The sequence below is a fragment of the Chiloscyllium punctatum genome, chromosome 1 (assembly GCF_047496795.1).
Source record: "Chiloscyllium punctatum isolate Juve2018m chromosome 1, sChiPun1.3, whole genome shotgun sequence".
Classification (NCBI taxonomy): Eukaryota; Metazoa; Chordata; class Chondrichthyes; order Orectolobiformes; family Hemiscylliidae; genus Chiloscyllium; species Chiloscyllium punctatum.
In genome coordinates, this window is record NC_092739.1 from 74,849,883 (window position 1) to 74,873,211 (window position 23,329).

Genomic DNA, 23,329 nt, shown 5'->3' on the forward strand with positions numbered 1-23,329 from the left:
TATGAAGTGCTTTGAGAAAAAAAAGTACAGTTCTGCTAGTATTGGGAAATTTTTATTTTGCATTGTTATTACTTCATTTCTAGTGATAATGAGCAGAGCCTTTTGAACGGATGAATATTTTGCTAATGTCAAAGGAATACACTTTGACAAAGGTTCCTGTTTACTTTTGTGAAATTGTAATCTAATTGTTGAGTATGTAGGTAAATCACTTTGAACAACAATGGTAACTTGGTCTGCAATAATTTATGGACTCAGTTCCATCAAGGAATATCCAAAGCAACAACTGTCACTGAACCATGTTGATTTATATTGGCTAGAAGATGCTTTAAATATGTAAATATGCCAATCAGTTCAAGGGCAATAATGGATGGGCAACAAATGCAGGCCTTACCGGTGACACCCATATAAGAATAAAGAAAAAGAAAAATGCAACATTAACATTTATGAAATCTTTTGCCCATTGTCCTATTATGATAAGAACTACTGTGGAGTATTAGGCCTGCTAGTTTGTCAAAAGCTCCAGTACAGATGCCCAAAAGCCTGGCTGACAGACGTTAATTCACCTGTATATGTAAATAATACATGTAACCCCCCTGTTTAATGTCCTCATTCTCTGAAATGATACTGCCCACTTACCTAACCTGTCTATATGAAGTAAAGCTGAAAATAATCTCTTCCTGTAAACTCTAGATGTTTCCCCATAAGCTTAAAAAGCCTAGGTCTTGAAATTTCCAGTAGACCTTAAAGCACAATGATCCACCTTGCTAAGTTATAAAACATCCTGAGGTATATTCTAAAAATAAATAAGACCTCTCAAAGCTGCTCTCACAAACTGTCTTCAAAGAAATTACCATGGCAAAATAAATATTTACAAGTTAGTTGTTAACTTCAGACACACACAAAACCTATTTGCCATTAACACAACATTCAAAATCCAAATGTAAAATAAATGACAAATATAATTCCATATCAATTTACATCATATTTGACAAAATAAAATTGTGGAACACAGGCCTATTTCTGATAACATCTCCCATGTCAGTAAGAATGACTGAGGTAGCACTTAGAACTTTAAATTTCTGACCATGCTTTTACTTTCTTATGAACCAACTGCACCAGTTGTTCAGGTGCAATGGATCCAAAATCAACCCACCATTGTTTTTTTCAAGCCTTTTCAGGGAAATAGGATAATATGAAAAGCAAAATATGGAGCTTAATGTGGAAAAGTGAGAAATGTTTCACTTTGGAAGGAGCAATGGGAATAAAGAGTACTGGGCTAATGGTAAGATTCTTGGAAATAGCAGAGATCTTGGTGTCCATGTGTATAGTTCCCTGAAAGGTACCAGCCAGGTTAAGAAGGCATACTGTGAGTTAACTTTAATCAGTAGAGGGATTGAGTTTCAGAGCCATGAGATCATGTTGTAGCTGCACAAAGCTCTGGTGCAGCTCACTTGGAGTATTGCATACAGTTCTGGTCACCGTATTATAGGAAGGATGTGGAAGCTTTGGAAAGGGTTAAAAGGTGATTTACTAGGATGTTGCCTGGTATGGAGGGAAGTCTTATGAGGAAGGGCTGAGTAAATTGAGGCTGTTTTCATTAGAGAGAAGGTTGAGGGGTGACTCAATTGAGGCATATGAGATAATCAGAGGGTTAGATAGGCTAGACAGTGAGAGCCTTTTTCCTCGGATAATGATGGCTAGCACGAGGGGACATAGCTTTAAACTGAGGGATGATAGACATTGGACAGATGTCAGAGGTAATTTCTTTATTCAGAGAGTAGTAGAGGAGTGGAAAGGCCTGCCTACAATAGTAGTAGACTCGCCAACTTTAAGGGCATTTAAATGGTCATTGGATAAACATATGGATGAAAACGGAATAGAGTAGAATAGATAGGCTTCAGATTGGTTCCACAGGTCAGTGCAACATCGAGGGCCAAAGGGCCTATACTGCGCAGTAATGTTTTATGTTCTATTACAGATGCTGAAGATCTGGAATAAAAACAAGTGATGGAGAAACTCAGCATCTGTAAAAAAGCAGAATTAACATGTTGAATTCAGTACAACTCTTCTGTACTGAAGGGAGCTGCAAAATGGGGGTTTAATGTTATTTTCAGAGGGGGAAGAGTAGCAAATGGAACAGGTTGTGAATTTATAGGGATCAAAAGACAAAAGCAGTGTTAATAGCGCCATAAGAGAGAGAGAGATTCAAAATAGGTGCAAATATTAGCTGTGAAAATGAGAAAAAGGGCCCTCTCCGCTGAGAACAAAGCCAACAAGACCCATCAGTGGAGGGAGGGGTTATAATAACAGAGGTCATATTTGAAAAATTGTGCATTTAAACATTGAGTCCCTGGGCAATAAAGTGCTGAAGTGGGAAATGAGCTGTTGCCCGTCCAGCTTGCTTTGTAGGAACACTGATGGATGACACCAATAGCGGTGGTACAGTGAACAATGAAGAAGGTTAACTAAGAGTATAACAGAATCTTGATCAATTAGGCCAGAGGGCTGAGAAATGGCAAAAGGAGTTTAATTCAGATATATCTGTGGTATGGAGTGTGGCCAAACGGAGATAGCTAGGAATGCAGATATATAGTTCCTTGAAAGTGGCATCACAGGTAAACAGAGCAGTGAGAAAGTATTTGGCATGCTTGCCTTCATCGGTCAGAGCATTGAGTACAGGAGTTGAGAAGTCATGTATCAGATGTACAAGACACTTATAAAACCACATTTGAAATACTGCATACAATTCTGGTCACCTTGCTATAGGAAAGATGTTGTTAAACTGGAAGGATGCAAAAAAGAGATTAATAAAGGATGTTACCGATATTGGAATGTTTGAGTTATGAGAAGCTGGATAAGCTGCAACTTTTCTCCCTGGTGCATAGGAGGCTGAGGGGTGACCATATAGAGGTTTATAAAATCATGGGGAACATAGGTAAGGTGAATTGCCAAGGTGTTTTACATAGTGTGTGTTTGTATGTGTGTTTGTGAGAGGGGGGCAGGGGGAGGAGGAGAAGGAGGAGGAGGGAGGGAGGGAGGAAGTGTTGTTCAAAACAAGAAGTCATAGGTTTAAGATGAGAGGAGAAAAATTTAAAAGGGACCTGAGGAGCAAATGTTTCATACAGAGGGTGGTGTGATTACGGAATGAGTTACCAGAGGAAAGGTTACGGGCAGGTACAATTACAACATTTCAAAGTCATTTGGAAAGGTACATGGATAGAAAAAGTTTATGGGCCAAATGGGACTAGTTCAGTATAAGAAACCTGGCCAGCATGAATGAGTTGCACCAAAGGGCTGTTTTTGGGCTGTATGATTATAACAGGCCTGGATAAAAATTATAGCACAGGAACATGATTTTTGAATTGGCAAGTAACTACAAGGTCAGGGTCAATCCTTCTGACTGAAGTCTGACCTAATAGATCATGTTTATGTTTCTGTAGGCTACTGGACTTTGTGTCTCATGGGAAATAAAGAACTCTTTTTTTGTATGATTAATACTCTTCTTTACGTATGTTGATAATTCTTAAGAAAAATACAATCCTTTTTTTCAGAGCACATGTTAACATATCAATAATGTTAAAGTGATGGCAAGCAGTCTTCTTCAACCACTATAGTAATTGGGGTGTAAGTACATCCACAGTGCTGGCAGGGAGGGAACCCCAGGATTTTGACCTAGCGATGGTAAGGGAATGGTGATATATTTCCAAGTCATCACGGTGTGTGTGCTCAGAAAGAAACTTGCAGCTGATAATGTCCTAGCGAATCAAGTGCCCTTTCCTTCTAGTTGGTATCAGGGATATGCAGAAATGTTAAAATCAAATCAGCCATGATCTTACTGAATGGGGGAGCTGACTTGAAGGACTGAGTGGCCTACTTTTGTTCCTTATTAATACATTTAATAGAGGTTGTAGGTTTGGAAGGTGCTGGCGAAGTAGCCTGGATGAGTAGCTACAGTGCATATTATAGATGGGTTACGGTGTCAGCTCATCACAGAAACCAACCTTCCATCCATCAACTCCATCTATACTTCCCACTGCCTTGGAAAAGCATCACCTCTTCCACTAGGCATAAGGTATAAAAGTTTGAATATACATACAAATAGATTCAAGAATAGCTTCTTCCCTGCTGTTATCAGACTTTTGAACAGACCTCTCAAGTGTTAGTGTTGATCTCCCTCTCTGCACCTACAATACTATATTCTGCACTCTGTTCTACTATCTTGATGCACTTTGTATGGTATGATTTGCCTGTATAACATGCAAAACAATGCTTTATTGTATCTCAGTATATGTGACAACAATAAGTCAATCAAGCCCAAATGTTAGCCACATCTTACTGGATAGGGACACAGGCTCTTCCATGTGTAAGGATTTGCAGATGCAACTGAATATTGTGAAATCATCAGGAAACACCCCATCTTCGATTTCAGGTCAGAAGTGAAGTTATTGCTGGAGCAGTTGAAGATGGCTGTGCTAAGGACACTCCTGGAAACTCCTACAGTGATGCACGAGACTGAGATGATCAATTCTCAAAAATCACAACCATCCTCCTTTGTCCAGGTATGCCCCAACGAATAGAGTTATGCCCTATTTCCTGTGAATTCCAATTTTGTGAGTGCTCCTTGATGCTCTTCTTAGAAAAATGTTACCCTGATGGTAAGGACAGTGATTCTCACCCTGTATCTCTGGAGTGTGCTTTTTTGACCATCTTTGTACCAAGGCTACATTGAATTTATTCAGGAGTTTAAGTGGCTCTGGTGGAACTCAAGCTTAGCATCAGTGAACAGGCTATTGCTCAATAAGTATCTCTTTGTAGTACTATTAATGACCACTTTCATTTCTTTATGATTTAGATGGCAATTGGTTGCATTGAATTTGTCCTTTTTGTGCACATGACATACCTGGGTATCTTTTTGTTTTAGCACTGGCATTCTCCATGGCAGTGTTGTCGTTGTACTGGAACAGCTTGGCTTGGGATGCAGTCAGATCTGGAGCACAAGTCTTCAGTACAATTATCAGATTTAGAACCCTGATAATGTTGTAAGAAGTAACTATTGTTCACTCTTCAAAGCATGAAAATGTCATTGTTGGAGACAACTGCAATTTTACTTTCATGTTGTTCATTACAAAAGACACAAAAAGAGTTCTTGATTTAATTGTATTTATTTGGCTTATGTACAAGGGCAAAGGTGTGAAAATACATCTTAATTTACCAGTTATTGTTGGTAAATATTTTGAGTGTCATTGGGAGCAATGAGCAGCAGGAAAATTCAACGAACTATACCACTATCAAAGTTGATCTAATTTGGAAACTAAAATAATAGATTACATTCATGACCAACCATTTCTGAGCCAGTCATTTTAAATGAAGTAGATTTTTGATTGCTGAAAATATAGGGAATTAAACTGCAAGGGGAAACAATTAGTCTTGACATACATCCTAGATCATATTTATATTTGTTATATCTCTAGTAAATGTTTTAAAAGGTTTCATACAATATAAACAAAATTCTAAATTGCAAGTTCAATAAAATTTTCTCTCATTGTAAAGTTTTCTAGTGTTGGAAAGATGCACATTCACCTTTGGCTTGTTGAACAATGTTAACAAATAACTGAACATTTAATAAATATTATAATACAGTGCAAGATTTCATTTGGACTTAAGACTGCTTTAATATCCCCTTCTTTAGTTACTTCCCCAACACTATGTTCTCTGTTCACAACAATATTAAACCAACCGTCAAGGTACATCCTCTGAACTCTCCAAGAAATCTCATGAAAGCATTGTGTGTATCTGACAAACCTTACACAGCAAGAATCTGAGTGCATAAATGTGAGCCTTATCATTATTCCATCATACAATAAGCTGTTAGTATGCCAACTTGATATGGTCAACTATCTATATGATCCTACAGTGAAATAGATGTTCTGCTAGTGAAAATATGACATCTGTTATTCAGTGGCTAAATTTGCTGTAGGTATTTGCTGGGGCACATTGTGTCCTCATCACTCTACTCTCTAAGTACAATGAAATGGGAATCCCAGTCTGTCATTCACTTATACTCTTGATGTCACTGGTATAGCAGTATTCAGTGCTTGTTTAAAATAAAAGTTTGACTGCATCCATGTCTTTATAATGATTCTTGGGGGGCAAGTGGGGAAGGGTTTGGAGTTCTTGAAAGAGACTGTAAGGTGCTGCAAATTGGGGTGAAATACAGGGGTAGAAGCTGACCTAACTGGCTATAAAATTTGTACCCTCCCCTTATGGAAAAGTAAACTAGCTTGCTCCTGTTTCGATTGTTCTCAGTACATCAAGTCTGGAAAACCATGAATTGCAGTTATTCTTCTCCATTTACATGGACTCTAACTTTTCACAGCTAGATCACTATGGACATTCTCCACCAAATTATTAAAATTTGTGATGAGGTTTTTAACAGAGGTTTTTACACAATTGATTAATAATAACACAAAGCACATCACAACATACTGTGCTTAAGTTTTAAACTTAATTATGTTTTTGTTGCTTGTTCATGGTACATGAATGTGGCAGGTTAAGCCAGCATTTGACAGAAAACCAATAGGTAAATCCACATTGCTGTTAGGGAGAGAGTTCCAAGATTTTTACCTAGTGATAGCGAAGGACGCTGTCTGGCTTGGAGTAAAATTTGCAAGTGATGGTGTTCCCTTTTATCTACCACCTTTGTTCTTCTAGTTGGTAGAGTTCACGGGTTTGGAAGGTGCTGTTGGACAAGCATTAATAAGTCACTGCAACTCATCTCGTAAAAGGTACACTGCTGTGACTGTGGCAGTGGTGAAGGGAATAAATGCAGAAGATGATGGATAGGGTGCTGATCAAGTGGGCCAATCGTCTTGGATGGCGTCAAGCTTGTTGAGTGCTGTTGGAGCTGCACACATCCAGGCAAGTGGAGAGTATTCCATCAATTTTTGACTTTTGCCTTGTAGATTCTGGACAGGCATTGATGAGACAGGATGTGAGTTACTTGCCACATAATGCCCAGCCTCTGACACACAATACCCAGCACTTGTAGCCACAGTATTTTAATGGCTGTTGTTGTTCAGTTTCTAGTCAATAGGGTTGAAGTTAATGAAGGCAAAGGCAACACCTTCAAATATTAAAGGTTGAGGATTGCATTCTGTCTTGTTAAAGATAGTCATTTATTTCCAATTGCGTGACAAATATGTTACTAATCATTACTAACGATTTGTCAGACATGCAACAAATGTGTTGCAACAAATCTATCTACTTTGCTTTTTGTTTCTGACAATTTTAATGCTTGAATATTTTTATTTAGCAGCTGTTTTGCTGGTATGTGGAGTTTGACTGATGGCCCTATATTTCTACAGGGCTTCTGATAGCAACATTCTCAAGAGGCCTATGTTGAATCCATCCCAGAAGCTACAAGCGTCTTGTTCCAGCTGGAAATTTTAACTGACATATTCAGTTCAGCAACCCAATGTTTCCAGGTCATAACTAGTTTTCCATCCTCATTAATCCACTTACACAAGTTTTGTAAATGAATTGTGCTCCAGCTTCTGAACGAAGACTGCACTCCTAGTTTTGAATCAGATAAAGCCAACAACTGAAGTTTTCTCAAGTAATCAGTTACCTTCATAAAAACCTAGCTACAGGTACATACTGTTCTCTACTGTCAACATGCAAATCTACAGTTATCTTCCATTAGCCCAAAGAAAAGGTAATGCAAAATTCTGATCAAAAATTGAGGTTTTAAATTTGAGTCAATGGCTTTACTTCCACATCAGATCATCTCCATTTTAACAAAAGCAACTTATTTTGTTGGGAAACATCTTTTATGAAGGGAGTCGACATGTCAGGCATAACCCTTCTTCAGGTCCCGAAGAAGAACTTATGCCCAAAATGTCAACACTCTTGCTCCTCGCTTGCTGCCTGACCTGCTGTGCTTTCTCCAGCCCCGCGCTTTTTCAACTCTGACTCTCCAGGGTCTACAGTCCTCACTTTCTCCTCAACATCTTCTACACCATAAGAAAAAATAAGAGAGGATAAAGCATTATTTCAGAGGCAGAATGGATCTGACATCAGAACTAGATCTGAAACCTTTTATCTATTGCTAGTATTTTATTTTTATGTTGTTGCAAGATGTTGGACCACTGGGTAGGTTAATACATGTATACATCTTAATTTGACTTGTGGCACTGCTGCTCTAGTTAACTAAAAGCTATTAAATATGTAACTTAGTAATGCAAATAATAGTTCAATAATTAACAGGGATTGTGTGCCATAGTGTTATAGTACAATATTATAATTGGAATTTGAGAAAATCCAGTTCTGGCAGAGGCAATGAAGATTAATAACTGTATAGAATTTGAACAGCAAAATACCTTTTGCTGTATCCTTGAATTTGTAATAGACAGGATTGGACAACAGATTAAAATTGCACTTAACCTACAGAATTTGCAAAGCAAAAAAGACCACTCATCAAATGATGCTGACAATTTAGCATCAGTTTCAATACAATTGTCACTGACTTGCAGAATGACAGAATCATGAGATAATGTCATAGCAAAATGAACACCCTTCTCAATAAATGTATGTTAATGTTTAAAATACTGTGAGGTCAATGAGCACCTGCATCAACAGGTAATCTTCCTCAAGTGCATATTAAGAAACTTTTACTCAGTTACAGCAAAACCTTTGCTTAATGTTTCAAATCCTGCACAACCAGTGAAAAGAAAATCCATCATAAAATGCAACAGGGTTTCCAGCATCATGCTTTAATTCCAGCAGTCCACAACCAACCAGATTAGCCTCTTTAACAGTCACATTCCATTATTTGATTAATCATCATCAAAAGGTGTGAAAAACCTGGTCGTCTCTCTGCTTTCTGAAATGAGAAGCAATGAAACAATATATTAACAAAATAAATTAAAAATATAATAAATTGAAATGGCATTCAGTGACTGAAAGTTGTAATAAACATCAAGTTAACGTTTTCTCCTCTGTTTAGCATAGTTCTAGAAAACCATTATTTTAATATGGTTTTTGAGATAGTGGATGTTTTATGACTTACATTAGCATCAGAAATAATTTAAGCTCAAGCTTTGGTCAAGTGTCTATAGTTTGACTTGTGCACAAGCTGATCTCTAATTGTCCTTCCCTCCACAACACATGCCCATCTTACCCCCAACTCCATCATTGAATGGTTCCATCATATTTTAGCTCCTGGCACAGCAAGGTCACAGTACATTCTCTGTGATTGAGACTACAATGCAATATCACTGCTAGTCCTCTTCAACCATCATAATTGATTCAGTATAGTTGAATAGCATTATTCTACATCAATGCCACTCTTCATAGCCACAACATCTACAACATTAGCTTCTCTTCCCACAAGCTCATCTTTAATGATGGAAGAAATGAATGGGAGGCTGAGCATAAGGCCAGAGTCAGAATACTGGGTTAATATAAGGAGTCCTGGATTTGAGGATAGTTAGCATAGTTTGAGGATTGAATAACAGACTTTTAAAAAGGCAGGGTGTAACTGTCGGAGTAGGGAAATAATCAATGGGTTCAACTGTTTGTAATCTACAAAGATTTGGATGAAGGAAATGAAGTAATATATTCAATATCGCCAATGTTAGAAAACTGGAAAAAGTAGCCTGAGGAAAATGAAAAGAGGCTGCAAAAGAGAACAAATTAGTTAAGTGATTAAGCAAGAAGGTTGCAGAGGGAGAATATTGTGGGGAAATGTGAAATTACCCACTTAGTCAGAGTCATACAGCACTGAAACAGACTTTTCAGTCCAACCAGTCCTTGTCAAACATAATCTCAAACTCTATTATTCCAACCTGCCTGCTCTTGGCCCACGCCCCTCCAAACCCTTCCTATTTAAGCGGCATGGTGGCTTAATGGTTAGGCACTGCTGCCTCACAACACCAGGGTCCCAGGTTTGATTCCAGCCTCGGGCGACTGTCTGTGTGGAGTTTGCACATTCTCCCTGTGTCTGCGTGGGTTTGCTCTGGTTTCCTCCCAAAATCCAAAGATGTGCAGGTCAGGTGAATTGGCCATGCTAAATTGCCTGTAGTGTTAGGTGCATTAGTCAGAGGGAAATGGGTGTGGGTGGGTTACTCTTCGCAGGGTCAGTGTAGACTGGTTGGGCTGAAGGGCCTGTTTCCACGCTGTGCGGAATATAATCTATTCATGTATTTATCAAAATCTCTTTTAAACGTTTTAATTGTACCCACATCCACCACTTCCTCAGGAAGTTCATTCCAGGAACCACATTGTATAAAAAAAATTGCTCCTCACGTCTTTTTTAAATCTCCCTCCTCTCACCTTTAAAATGTGGCCCCCAGACTTGAAATCCCTCATTCCAGAGAAAAGACAACTACCATTAACTCAATTTATCCCCTTCATTATTATATAAACTTTTATCAACCTCCTACACTCCAGTAAATAAAGTCCCAGCCTATCCAACTTTTCTTTATAACTTAAACCTTTCAAACCCTGCAACATCCTGGAAGATCTCTTCTGAATCCTTTCCAGCTTAATAATATCCTTCCTATAAGTGGGTGACCAGAACTGGACACAGTATTCCAGAACAGGCCTCACCAATGTCCTGTACAACCTCAACATGGCTTCCCAATTCCTATATTCAAAGAACTGAGCAATGAAGGCAAGTGTGCCAAATGCCTTTTTAACTAAGTTGTCTATATTTGCCGCAAACTTCAAAGAATTATGTACATGCACATCTAGGTCCCTCTGTTCTACAACATTATCGAAGGCCTTGCCATTAATTACACAAGCCCTACCATTATTCCTTGTACCAAAATGCAATACCTTATATTTATCCTGATTGAATGCCATGTGCCATTTTTCAGCCAATTTACCCTTATGATCAAGACCCCTTTGTAATCTTAGAAAGCTTTCTTCATTGTCTACTATTCCATCAATTTAGAGTAGCCCACAAACTAACTAACCATACCTTCTATATTTTTATCCAAATTATTTATATAAATGACAAACAAAAGAGTACCCAGAACCAATCCCTGTGGAAAACCACTCGTAACAGGCCTCCAGTCCAAAAAGTAATTCTCGGTCTCCTGCCATTAAGCCAATTATGTATCCAATTGGTAAGCTCGCCCTGAATCCCATGTGACATAACTTTACTAATTAGTCAACCATGCGGAACCTGGGCAGAAGCTTTACTAAAGTCCAAGTAAATGTCTACTGCTCTGCCCTCATCAATCTTTTTGGCAACTTCCTCAAAACACTCAAGTTTGTGAGACACTATTTTCTTCACACAAAGCTAATTATTCCTAATGAATTTCTGTCTCTCTAAATGTCCACAAATCCTTTCTTTTATAATCACCTCCAATAGTTTACCCACAACCAAAGTCAGGGTCTCAGTTCTGTAAGTCCCTAGTTTCTCCTTGTAACTTTTCTTAAACAAAAGGTACAATAATATTAGCCACCCTCCAGTCATCAGGTACCTCACCTATAGTTATAGATGATGCAAACATTTCAGCAAAGGGTTTTGGATTTTTCTTCCTTACTTCCCACAATGTTCTGGGATACATTAGGTTTCGGAGATGTATCTACTTGTATAGTCTCTAAGACCTTGCGACCTACATCTTCTGTAATGTGAGCTGTTTTATTTAAAACATCAAAATTTAGTTCTCTGCATTCTCTAGAATCCATTTCTTCCTCCACAAAATATTCATTAATCTCTCTCTCATCTCCTAAGGTTCAACACAAAGATGACCTCCTTGAGCTTTAAGGAGCTCTCTCTAGTTCCCCTCTTGCTCTTAATATATTTGTAGAATCTCTTTGGATTGTCCTTCTGCCAAATCCCCTCTTTGCCTTCCTGATTTCCTTTGGTAGGCAGAATAGAAAAACAAGTTTTGAAAAGTGACAGACTAGTAAACACCATTATTTAAAGGTTCCTTGTACTTAAAGCATAAAGTTAATATTCAAGTATAACAAGCAATAAGACAGACAAATTGTATTTTAACCTTTGTGACAAGATGCTTTAATATATAGAGGTAATATAAGAGTTCTTATTATAACAACAGGGGCCTTTTATGGAAACCTACCTGGAATGCTTTGTACAATTTTGGGATCCTTATCTAGTGCGGTATATACTCAGCTTACAGAGGGTCAAAGTTCACTAGGTTGATTTCTCTAAAGAGAGGGCTGTTGTTTGAAAAGAGATCAACTGGAATGGGCCTATATTTTCTGGAGTTGAGACGAATAAGGATCTTGCGTTTCAATGAAATCATTTCAAAGGGCTGAACAAGTTCAATGTTAAGAGGCTAGTTTTCCTGCTGGTCAGTATAAAACAAAGAATCTTAGACTTAGGGTAAGGAGTTAGCCATTTAGGTTTTGGAGGAGAAGAATGGTTATGATCTGGGAATATAAATCTTTAAATTTTCTGTTGATGATTATTTTCTTAGGAAGTCAAAGGATTTGGAAATAATATGGAAAGGTGGAGCTGATATAGACTTATGCCTATAGTGATTCTGTGATTAACTGTAGAGTTCATTGGAAGACTTTTAAAACACTATCGACATTGGATTTTCAAAGTTATAAATTGGAAATGTGGTAAAGTTTAAAACTGCTATCCATCACCACCTGTAAGTTCTCATTCAAGTATACACAATCCTGATTTGGAATTATATCACTGTTCATTCACTGTCACTGGATTAAAATCCTGGAACTCAAATGATTCCTAAGAGCATAATTGGCTTAAGCATCCTCGTGGATTGCAGTGGGTGAAAAAGGTGGCTCATTACCTGCTGCTTAAGGCACTTACGAATGGGTTATATATGCAGGTCTTGACAATGATGCCCATACCCCATGAAAGACAATAAAACAAAATGTTTCTCATTCAGATCACTAGCACCACATCAAACATGGAGTCAATACATGCCAATTGTTCACCCTGATTTTACATAAGCATTTCATAATTGTTTTTGGACACAGCATAAAAGGTAAATTAACTTCCATTAAAAACAATCATTAATATATCCGGAGAGCAACTTGGAGCTAATGAAATACTCAAAGCCACTAAATGGTATTTTCTACCTTTGCTTGGATTGGATATCATTAGATTGGAAACTAGAAAATATAACTCCTTTATTCAAAAATGTAGGCAGACAGAAGCAGGAAATTATACGTTAGTAAACTCCACATCTGCCATGGAAAGATAATAGAAGCTATTATTAATGACATTTTAGCAGGCCACTTAGAGAAGTTCAAGATAATCAAGCAGCCAACGTGGTTTTGTAACTGGTGGTGGTTTTAGTCTATTGGTCATCTTGCCTCCACCATTGAAAATCGTTGAAATAGTAACGTGCTGTGGATAAAGGAGAATGTGCGAAATGTACTGTACTTAAATTTCTAGAAAGCATTAGCTAAGATGTCATATCAAAAGTTCTTGAGGATAATAAAAAATCATCATGGGTGGGGCAACATGTTGGCATGGATTGAAAATTGGATGGCTAATAAGTAAAAGAGTAGAAATAAATAAGTAATTTTCTGGTTAGCAAGATGTAATGTGTGCTGCACCACAAGAATCAGTGCTGAGATTCAACTGTTAATAATTTATATAAATGACTTGGATGAAAGGATGGAAGGTATGATTGCTAAATTTGCTGATGAAACAAAGATAGATAGGGAAGTAAGTTATGCAGAGGGAAAAGGAAACTTACAAAGTGTTTCAGATGTGGAAAATAGAGGGCAATGTGGAAAAATGTGATATTTCCACTTTGGCCAGAATACGAAAAATGTATTATTTAAATGGCGGGATATCACAAACCCCGAGATGCAGAGATGTCCCAGTGCATGAATTACAAAAGGTTTCTATGCAGATACAACAAATAATTAGGAAAGCTAATACAGAGTGTTATTATTAATTGCAATGGGAATTGAATATAAAATAAAAAGTATAAAAGAAGCTGGTCTTCAAATATTCAGGGCATTGTTGAAACTAAATATGTAATACTGTATATTATCATGTTATTTAAGGAATGATGTAAATGCATTGGAAGCAGTTCAGAGAAGAATTACCAGACTAAAACCTGGAATGGTTCAAATTAGAGGAAAGGTTGAACAAGTTAAAGGAAAAAGTAAAGTCACGGTGGTCTTACCAGACCTTAGGGCTGCCTTCTCATTAGAGAGAGGGGTGACTGGTGGTGGTTTTGATTTGTTGATCAGCATGTTTCATGCAAAGCACAAGGTTGAGAAGGCGAGTCCTTCATGGTAATCTCAGCTGGCGAGGGAATTGAAACCACACTGTTGGTGTCACTCTGCATCATAAACTACTAGGCTAGTACCCAGTGGATTTTAGAAGAATACGAGGGGATTTGATTGATTTGTCTTAATTGAAACAGAAAAGATCGAGGGACCTTAACAAGCGCATGTGAAAAGAATGTTTATTTTGTTGGAGATTCTAGAACGAGGGGTCGTCATTCTTTAAAAACAAGAGGTCACCCATTTATGACGGAAAGGATGAGAAATCTTTTTCTCACAAAGGGCTGTGTGTCTTTAGAACATTCTTCCTCAATAGGTATGAAAGCACAAACTTTCAGTATTATTAAGGGACAGGTCAATAGATTTTCATCAAAAAGAGATGAAAGGTCATCATGGGATGGTGGGCATTTAAGAGTAATCGTCTTACTGAATGGGGAACAGGCTTAAGGCGTTGCGGTTTACATTTATCTGCCATGCGTATATTTTCTGTTATGGGAAATCAAAGTATAACTAGCACAAGCATAATTAAAAACAACTTTGCTAATTTATTCACTAATATCAAAGTGACAGCTTTAAGCAACAGCTAAATTCAGTTAAAAAAAAAATTAGCACTCACCTCATGCCAACATTGATTCATGATCTCATACACTGCCTTCGATGCTTGTTTTGGTCGATACAGTCGACAACCAGATGAAATGAACTCAACAACTTCAGCATTTGTTTTGGTTTCAAATGGCATCTTGCCCTCATTATAAACTTCCCACATCAAAACCCCTGCAAATTAAACATTTGTTGTTGACTTGACTAAATGCAAACTAATTTTAAGTCAAAGTACTCACTTCATTTGTGAAAAACATCACCATTATGGCTGAAAACAGGTAGACTGAATTACCCGGGATTTAAACCCTCCAACCACAAGGGATGAATGCAGATATCTCCAGCTTTCTCATTTCCCCTCCCCACCACCATTTTTCAGTCCCAACCCTCAGACTCAGCACCACCTTCTTGACTTGCAATCTTCTTCCCGACCTGTCTGCCACGACCCCCTCTCCAGCCTATCACCCTCACCTTAACCTCCTTTCACCTATCTTATTCCCAACGCCCCTCCCCCAAGTCCCTCCTCCCTACCTTTTATCTTAGCCTGCTTGGCACACCCTCCTCATTCCTGAAGGGCTTATGCCCGAAACGTCGATTCTCCTGCTCCTTTGATGCTGCCTGACCTGATGCGCTTTTCCAGCGACACATTTTTAAGCTCTGATCTCCAGCATCTGCAGTCCTCACATTCTCCTCCTGAATTATCCGGGACAATAGCTAATTTTTAGCAAATTGCAGACTTTTCATTTATCCAAGTGGTTCGAGAAAGGATACAATCATGTGATGTCCAACAAAATGGGCGAAGTGCACAGAGTCTGGAAATAATTTTCCAACTTTACATACAAATTGGGGAGCCTCACTATCCAATGGATTATATTGGAAAATTTGTCAATGTGCTACACACTATTTACTAGTAATATTAAGTGTTATTGATCTTTGCAGTTCGTGATTACAATTGGAAGTAACTTCCTAATAGTTTGTTAAGCTGTAGTTTGAATGTGATACATCATTAGTTAGATAAAGGTAGGCAACAATTGGAGATGGTTTACTGATAGCAGAGGACAAACCAGCTGTCAGCATGGAATGTTTCAATCTCATTAATATAGTGAAGGCAGCATCATGCTCTCTAGACAAGGTGTTCAGGAAGTCTTCTCTCCGTCTGCCTCCTCTCCATTTGGTCTGACTTCTATCTGCCTGGCAAGGACTGCTCAATGAAGACTGCTTTCAAGGATAACTCCCCAAAGAAGAACTCCCCTCTGCCCAACTTGGATACGACTTATACAAATGCAATGTTGGCATTTATTTTGAGAGAACTTGAATATAAAAGCAGGGATGTATATCGGAGGCTCTATAAAGCTCTGGTCAGACCACATTTCGAATATTGTGCACAGTTTAGGGCCCCATATCTCTAGAAGGTTGTACTGGTTCTGGAGTGGGCTCAGAGGAGGTTCACGAGAATGGTCCCAGGAATGAAAAGCTTAACACATGAGGAATGTTTGAGGACTCTGGAACCACATTCGATGCAGCTTAGAAGGATGTGTGTGTGTGTGTGTGTGTGTGTGTGTGTGTGTGTGTGTAGGGGGGGGGAAGTCGAACTGAAACTTACAGAATATTAAGTGGCCTGGATGTTGGGAAGATGTTTCCATTGGTAGAGATTAGTACTCGAAGGCTGTGCCCTTGAGTCAAGGGAAGACCTTGAGGAACAGGGATAAGGAGAAACTTCTTCAGCCAGAGAGTAGTGAATCTATGGAATTCACTGCCACAAAAGGCAGTGGAGGCTAGATCATTGAGTATATTTAAGTATATAAATAGGTTCTTGATCATCAAGGGGATTAAGGGTTACAGGGAGAAAGTGGGAGAATGGAATTGAGAAACTTATCAGCATGAGCTGGATGCTGCCTGACCTGCTGCGCTTTTCCAGCAACACATTTTCAGCTCTGATCTCCAGCATCTGCAGTCCTCACTTTCTCCTCGAAAACTTATCAGCATGCATGGCAGAGCAGACCCAATAGGCTGAATGGCCTAATTTCTGCTCTTATGGATTAGATTAGATTCCCTTCAGTGTGGAAACAGGTTTTAGCCCAACAAGTCCACACTGACCCTCCAAAGAGGAACCCACCCAGACCCATTCCCCTCTGACTAATGCACCTAGCACTATGGGCAATTTAGCATGGCCAATTCACGTGACCTGCACATCTTTGGACTGTGGGAGGAAACTGGAGCACCCAGAGGAAACCCACGTAGACATGGGGAGAATAAAAGCAGGGATGTCTATCGGAGGCTCTATAAAGCTCTGGTCAGACCACATTTAGAATATTGTGCACAGTTTAGGGCCCCATATCTCTGGAAGGTTGTACTGGTGCAAACTCCACACAGTCGCCCGAGGCTGGAACTCAGGTCCTTAGCTCTGTGAGGCAGCAGTGCTAACCACTGTCCCACCCTCAATTGTCTGAACCTTATGTGGCCAATGGTCAAAACACTGCTACTCATAACGATGTCCTTTGTTCCCACTTCCACCTTCATCTGAGAATTAGTTTTCATTCCTTCTAAGAACAAAACCTTAAATTTCAAAAACAATATATTGATAATATGGTGTGCTTGATGCTAAACAAATTGTTGATCCTATTTTTGGGCATTATGAGCACCATGATTTTTATAGTTCTTCCATTTGTTTTCAAATACTAAAATTTTGGAAAGTTAATTATTGCTAAAATAATTGTTAAATTAAATCTCACAAGGAAAATTCAGTTTTAAAGGACTCCAATATTGGACAGTAGATTGTTGGAAAATAGTTTGTGAACTCAACGCGATGAGGCCTCAACCAAAATAACTTGAATTTGGACAAATTACCTTTTCTGTTCAAAATAAACTGGATTTAAATAGGTGATTGAAATTTGTTTGTAGATTTTATTTTGGCAATATGAATAATAAAATATGTCAATTGATAAAATTTACATATGGAATAAATTTTAAAGAGTCTCTCATAACCAAGCTTTAGCTGACTTTTTAAAAACTATTATTGCTTTGCTTATAATGCTCATCTCAAAAGTGTCAGCAAAAGTGTCTTGCAAATGTACTCGACAGAAAATGACTTCCTTTATTCTTTCATGGGATGTGCATATCACTGCCACAACAAATACATTGCTTTGCCATTTCTGAGGGCAGTGAGGAATCAACCACAATACAGTGGGCCAACAGCCACTATAGTCTAGACTATAGCCACTATAGACTAGACTTGATAAGGACAGACAATTTTCCTCCTGTCATGAAGACACTTCACATTTATAATTTCTTTTAGGACGTAAGTTTTGGGGAATTGTAAAAACATGGATTTATTCCACGTTTTGTGAGAACAACTGCAGTGGTTTATTTAAAAGTGGTAATTTAATGGTCACTGAACACATCATAATACATATCACCATAAGACAGTAGGATGAAGGAATAAAACAAGACCATCCAGTTCGATGAGTCTGCTCCACCATCCGATGAGATCTTGGCTGATCTGGTAATACTCAACTCCACTTTCCTGCCTTTTCCCTACATCATATTCCATCCGCCAAGATTTTGCCCACTCACTTAACCTATCTATATATCTGTGCAGACTTTTATGTCATCTTCACAGAGCATTCAAGATGGCACTGGATGATGTTTTCAACAGAAACAGTGTGCAGGGATATGGAGAAAGGCGGGAGATTAGTACTAGGTAATAAAACCAACGCAGGCATGAGGGGTCAAATGGCCTGCTCCTGTACTGTAACAATTCTGTTTATTAATCAAAATACCCTGGCAGTCAGTCAATGAGATCAAGGCTAATTTGTATTAGTCACTTGATGGTAGATCTTTTTAATTAAAAACAGAAGGTTCTTAAATTAGCCATCTCGGTAACTAGAAAGTTTAATTTTATCTTGAGAGCTGTGGAGTAATGGGATAACAGCAAAAGTGCATTCTCCGGCGTTCGTCTTAAAAACTAATCTGACAGTTTCGTGGTCATCAAGCTTTGATTCCAGATTTTGTTGATAGAATTTAAATTCTATTGGCTGTCATGGGAATTTGAAACCATGTCCCAGAGCAAAAGCCTTTCTTTCTGGGTTACTGGGTGGTGACATTACCATTAAATCATCTCTACGTAAAAATTATACTTGAAGACATCTGCTTGCACATATAAAATAAAGTTCCTTACCAAATGACCACACATCAGATTTACTGCTGAACTTAGAATAATGTAGCACCTCAGGAGGTGACCATTTCACAGGAAACTTGGCACCTGAAGAACTAGTGTACTGATCATCCAAGACATATCTAAAGACGATGCAATTAAATAAAGATATATTTGTTAACAAATCATAGAACCTTGAGCATAAGAGATCACCTTACACATTGCAAGCAAATGATGCTTGCTCTACATAAAGTCAATCTACAATAATCTATTTTTCTGCTCTTCCCCATGCTTATTATATTCAGTGTTCCTCTAATTGTCAGTTATGTTTCAAGGTGGAAATTTAGTGTTGAAAACATATCAGTAGCACTTGTTCGAATGCATTCAATATTGTAATAAATTCAAACAAAAATACTTCCAATTTCTTCTTTTTTGCATGTCACTTAAATATCAAATTTATGTTTCCTTGTTACAGATTCATTGACTAGTGGAAATAAATTTTCATTATTTTTATTCACAAACTGTTTTAACATTGACTTGGTTCAGCTCGTTGGTCACCTTTTCTCCTCTGAAAGTTTAGTTTGAAACTGCACTCCAGAAATTGAGGAACCGACCTAATCTAACATGCTTGTGCAATTGTAAATGGATGCTGCACTGTCAGAGATGTCATTCTTTTCATAAATATTCCAAAATACCTTTTCAAGTGGTTGAGATGGACATTTAAATTCCATGATACTACTTGAAGAATGTTAATTTTTAAAAAAATTTAAGACAATATTATTTTCCAGTAATATCAATAAATTGATAATACTCATGTTCCCTAGGATGACATTTTAAGTGATGACTGTTTGTAAAGAAATCACCCCCTGAACAAAGGAATAGGAGTAGGAAAAGGCCTTTCAGCTCCACAAACTAATTTTATCATTCAATGAGATCAATCTATTATTACTTCAGTTACTTGCCAAGGCTTTATATCCCTTAACACCAATGACTAGCAATTATTTATCAACCTTAGATTAAAGTTATTAACATCTACCATTTTTATTGGAGAGGATTCCATACTTCCATCATATTTTGTGTAAAGCTTATCTCCTGAATGGCCTATTTCTTATTTTAAGGTTGTATCTCAGTGTCTTCAACTTCACTACCATCAGGAAACATTTCTATCTATCCCATCAATTCTTTTGAAAATTGGAAAATATATACTAAAGCTCTTTTTAATGTTCCATATCTGCTTTTTATTACAAGCAATTGCCATTTTGTTCAAAGTTGATTAGAAAACCTGGGAAACTGATTTAAGTTTGAGATAGGGATCTGCCATGAACAACAGTACTCATTCAGTTGTAAATAACCAGATAGAATGATCATAGCTAGGTTTGCAGTAAGGACATAGTCCACTCCAAATTATGATGACAGATGGTTTTGATCAGTAAAATTCTAGCTATGCCCGTGCACACAAAAACCCAAAAATTTATTCTGGCCAAACTTCAGGTAACCTGTCCTATGAGAATCATACAGCCATAGAGTATGAAGAGGCTCTTCAGCCCATCAGGTCCGTGACACAGATCTATCATCTCTAGACTAACAAGCTTGCATGTTATGACATTTCAAGTACTATCCAACTTTCTTTTAAAGGTTGTGAGGTAACCCACCCCAACTACTCTCCCACACAATGGACTACAGGTTTTTTTATTACAAGTATTTTTTACAAGTGAGATGCTATCTGACCAAATTATTTCAGGCTAACTTGACTGAAATTTTTGAAGTGACCAGGTGTGTAATTATGGAAACGTATAGTCTACTTGGATTTTAGCAAGACTTTTGATAAGGTGCCTAGTAGAATACTGATAGCAAATGTAAGAGCTCATGGGATCCAAAAAAATTGGCTAATTGGATACAGAACTGGCTGAGTGGCAAGAAGCAGAGAAATGATGGTCAAAGGAGGTTTTGTGACTGGAGGCCTGTGTCCAGTGGTGTTCTGCAGGAATCAGTGTTGGGGCCCTTGCTGCATGTGGTATATACAAATGATTTTGATTTGAATTTTGGAAGGCTGCTCAGTAAATTTCGAGGCATAGAAATGTACAGCATGGAAACAGACATTTCTATTCAACTCGCCCATGCTGACCAGATATCCTAAATTAATCTAGTCCCATTTGCCAGCATTTGGTCCATATTCCTCTAAACCCTTCTTATGCATATAACCATCCGCTGCCTTTTAAATACTTTAATTGTACCAGCTTCCACCACATCCTCTGGCACTCATTCCACACACACACATCACTCTCTGTGTGAATAAGTTGTCTTTAAGGTCATTTTCAAATCTTTCCCTTCTCACCTTAATGTATGCCCTTTAGCTTGATTCCTATACACTGTGGAAAAGACCTTGAATAGTCACTCTATGCCTCTCTATCCCTCTATAAACCTCTAAGATCACCCCACAACCTCCAATGCTCCAGGGAAAGTAGCCCCAACATAGTTAGCCTCTCCTTATAGCTCAAACTCTCCAATCCTGCTACATCCTTGTAAATCTTCTCTGAACCCTTTCAAGTTTAATGCTATCTTTCCTATAGCAGGGATACCAGAATTGAATGTAGTATTCCAAAAGTCCAATGGGTACAGTAACCAATGTCCCGTACAACCGCAACATGACCTCCCAACTCCTAAACTCAATGCACTGACCAGTAAAGACAAGTGTAACAAAAGCCTTCTTCACTATCCTGTCTACCTACGACTCTACTTTCAATGAAAGTATGAATCTGCACCCCAAGGTCTCTTTGGTCAGTAACAGTCCACAGGACCCTACCAGTAAATGTTTAGGATATCTGGTCAGCATGGGCGAGTTGAATGGAAATGTCTGATTCCATGCTGTACGTTTCTATGCCTCTAAATTTACTGATCAGCCTTCCAAAATTCAAATCAAAATCATTTATATAAGTACTACCTGATTTGACCTAGTAAAGTGCAACACCTCACATTTATTTAAATTAAACTCCATCTGCCACTTCTTGGGCCATTGGCCCATTTGATCAAGGTCCCATTGTACTGAGAGGTAACCTTCTTCACTGTCAATGATGCTACCAATTTTGGTGTCATCTGCAAACTTACAAACCATACCCCCTATATTCACATCCAAATATAGGGGCGGAACAGTGGCTCATTGATTAGCACTGCTGCCTCACAACGCCAGGGACCCGGGTTCAATTCCAACCTCGGGCAACTGTCTGTGTGGAGTTTGCACATTCTCCCAGTGTCTGCGTGGGTTTCCTCCCACAACCCAAAGATGTGCAGGTTAGGTGAACTGGGCACACTAAATTGCCCATTACTCAGGGGTACATATGGGGAATGGGTCTGGGTAGGTTACTCTTCAGAGGGTCGGTATGGACTTGTTGGGCCGAAGGGCCTGTTTCCATATTGAAGGTGATCTAATCTAATCTAATCTAATCATTTATATAAATGACAAAACGCAGTGAACCTAGCACAGTTCTTGTGGCACATTGCTGGTTACAGGCCTCCAGTTTGAAAAGAAAACCTCCACCACTACCCTCTGTCTCCTACCAGTTGATAGTTTGCTAATTATATGAAAATTGGTGGGATGGTGAATAGTGAGAAGGATAGCTTTATACGACAGTAGGATATAGGTGGGCTACTCAGATGAGCTGATCAGTGGCAAGTGGAATTCAATCTGGATAAAGTGAGGTTTCACTACTCTCTCATGGGACATGCGTGTTGCTGGCTGGTCTGCGTATATTGCATGATTTGCCCTGATAAAGTAGTGGTGAATTGTCTTCTTGAACTATGCAGTCAATGTTATTAGAAATGGAATTCCAGATGATATAGTGCTGCAATTAAGCTTGACAAACAGGGATGAGAATATGGCAAGGCAAGAGACTCTACAACTAGCAGGTATTAAAAAGAACATTATATTTGATAGTACAGAATTTGAATATTGCTGAAGAACATCATTTTTGTGAGAGCTTTTCATCAGGACAATTCACAAGGATTACAAAAACAAAGGAAACAACATTTCTGATGTATGAGAGGCAAGGGGACTCTGAATAGTAGAGGTGTTGCCCCAGAGAATGCATTAACCTAATAAGTGCAAAATGAAAAGCTTTAGAAAATGCATCTTTTTCAGCAATTCTCAAGCAAATGATCATTTCCTCTCTCCCAGGACCTACATCCTTTTTGTTGAAATAAAAACTCCAGTTGTTTAGCTACATTTGAAATAATTTAGAAAAATTGAATTAAATTGCTATAAATTAAATGAATATATTCCATCAGTGTGCTGACAGCACAATACAAAAGCAGCTCTGGATATTGTTCCATTAC

General features: G+C 38.3%; 1 protein-coding gene across 4 annotated transcripts in view; it reads right to left on the reverse strand.

Moving 5' to 3' along the window:
* Positions 1 to 5,173: 5,173 nt before the first annotated feature.
* The window catches only part of tec (tec protein tyrosine kinase), a 143,400-nt gene continuing 125,244 nt past the window's right edge, over positions 5,174 to 23,329 (reverse strand). For all 4 annotated transcript variants that reach the window (XM_072568897.1, XM_072568886.1, XM_072568868.1 and 1 more), the window contains 3 exons: positions 19,025 to 19,143; positions 14,867 to 15,024; positions 5,174 to 8,881 (listed from right to left, as the gene is read on the reverse strand). In XM_072568897.1, the coding sequence (XP_072424998.1) occupies positions 8,810 to 8,881; positions 14,867 to 15,024; positions 19,025 to 19,143 (349 nt within the window). In that variant the 3' untranslated portion in view covers positions 5,174 to 8,809. The remainder of the gene's footprint in view (positions 8,882 to 14,866; positions 15,025 to 19,024; positions 19,144 to 23,329) is intronic.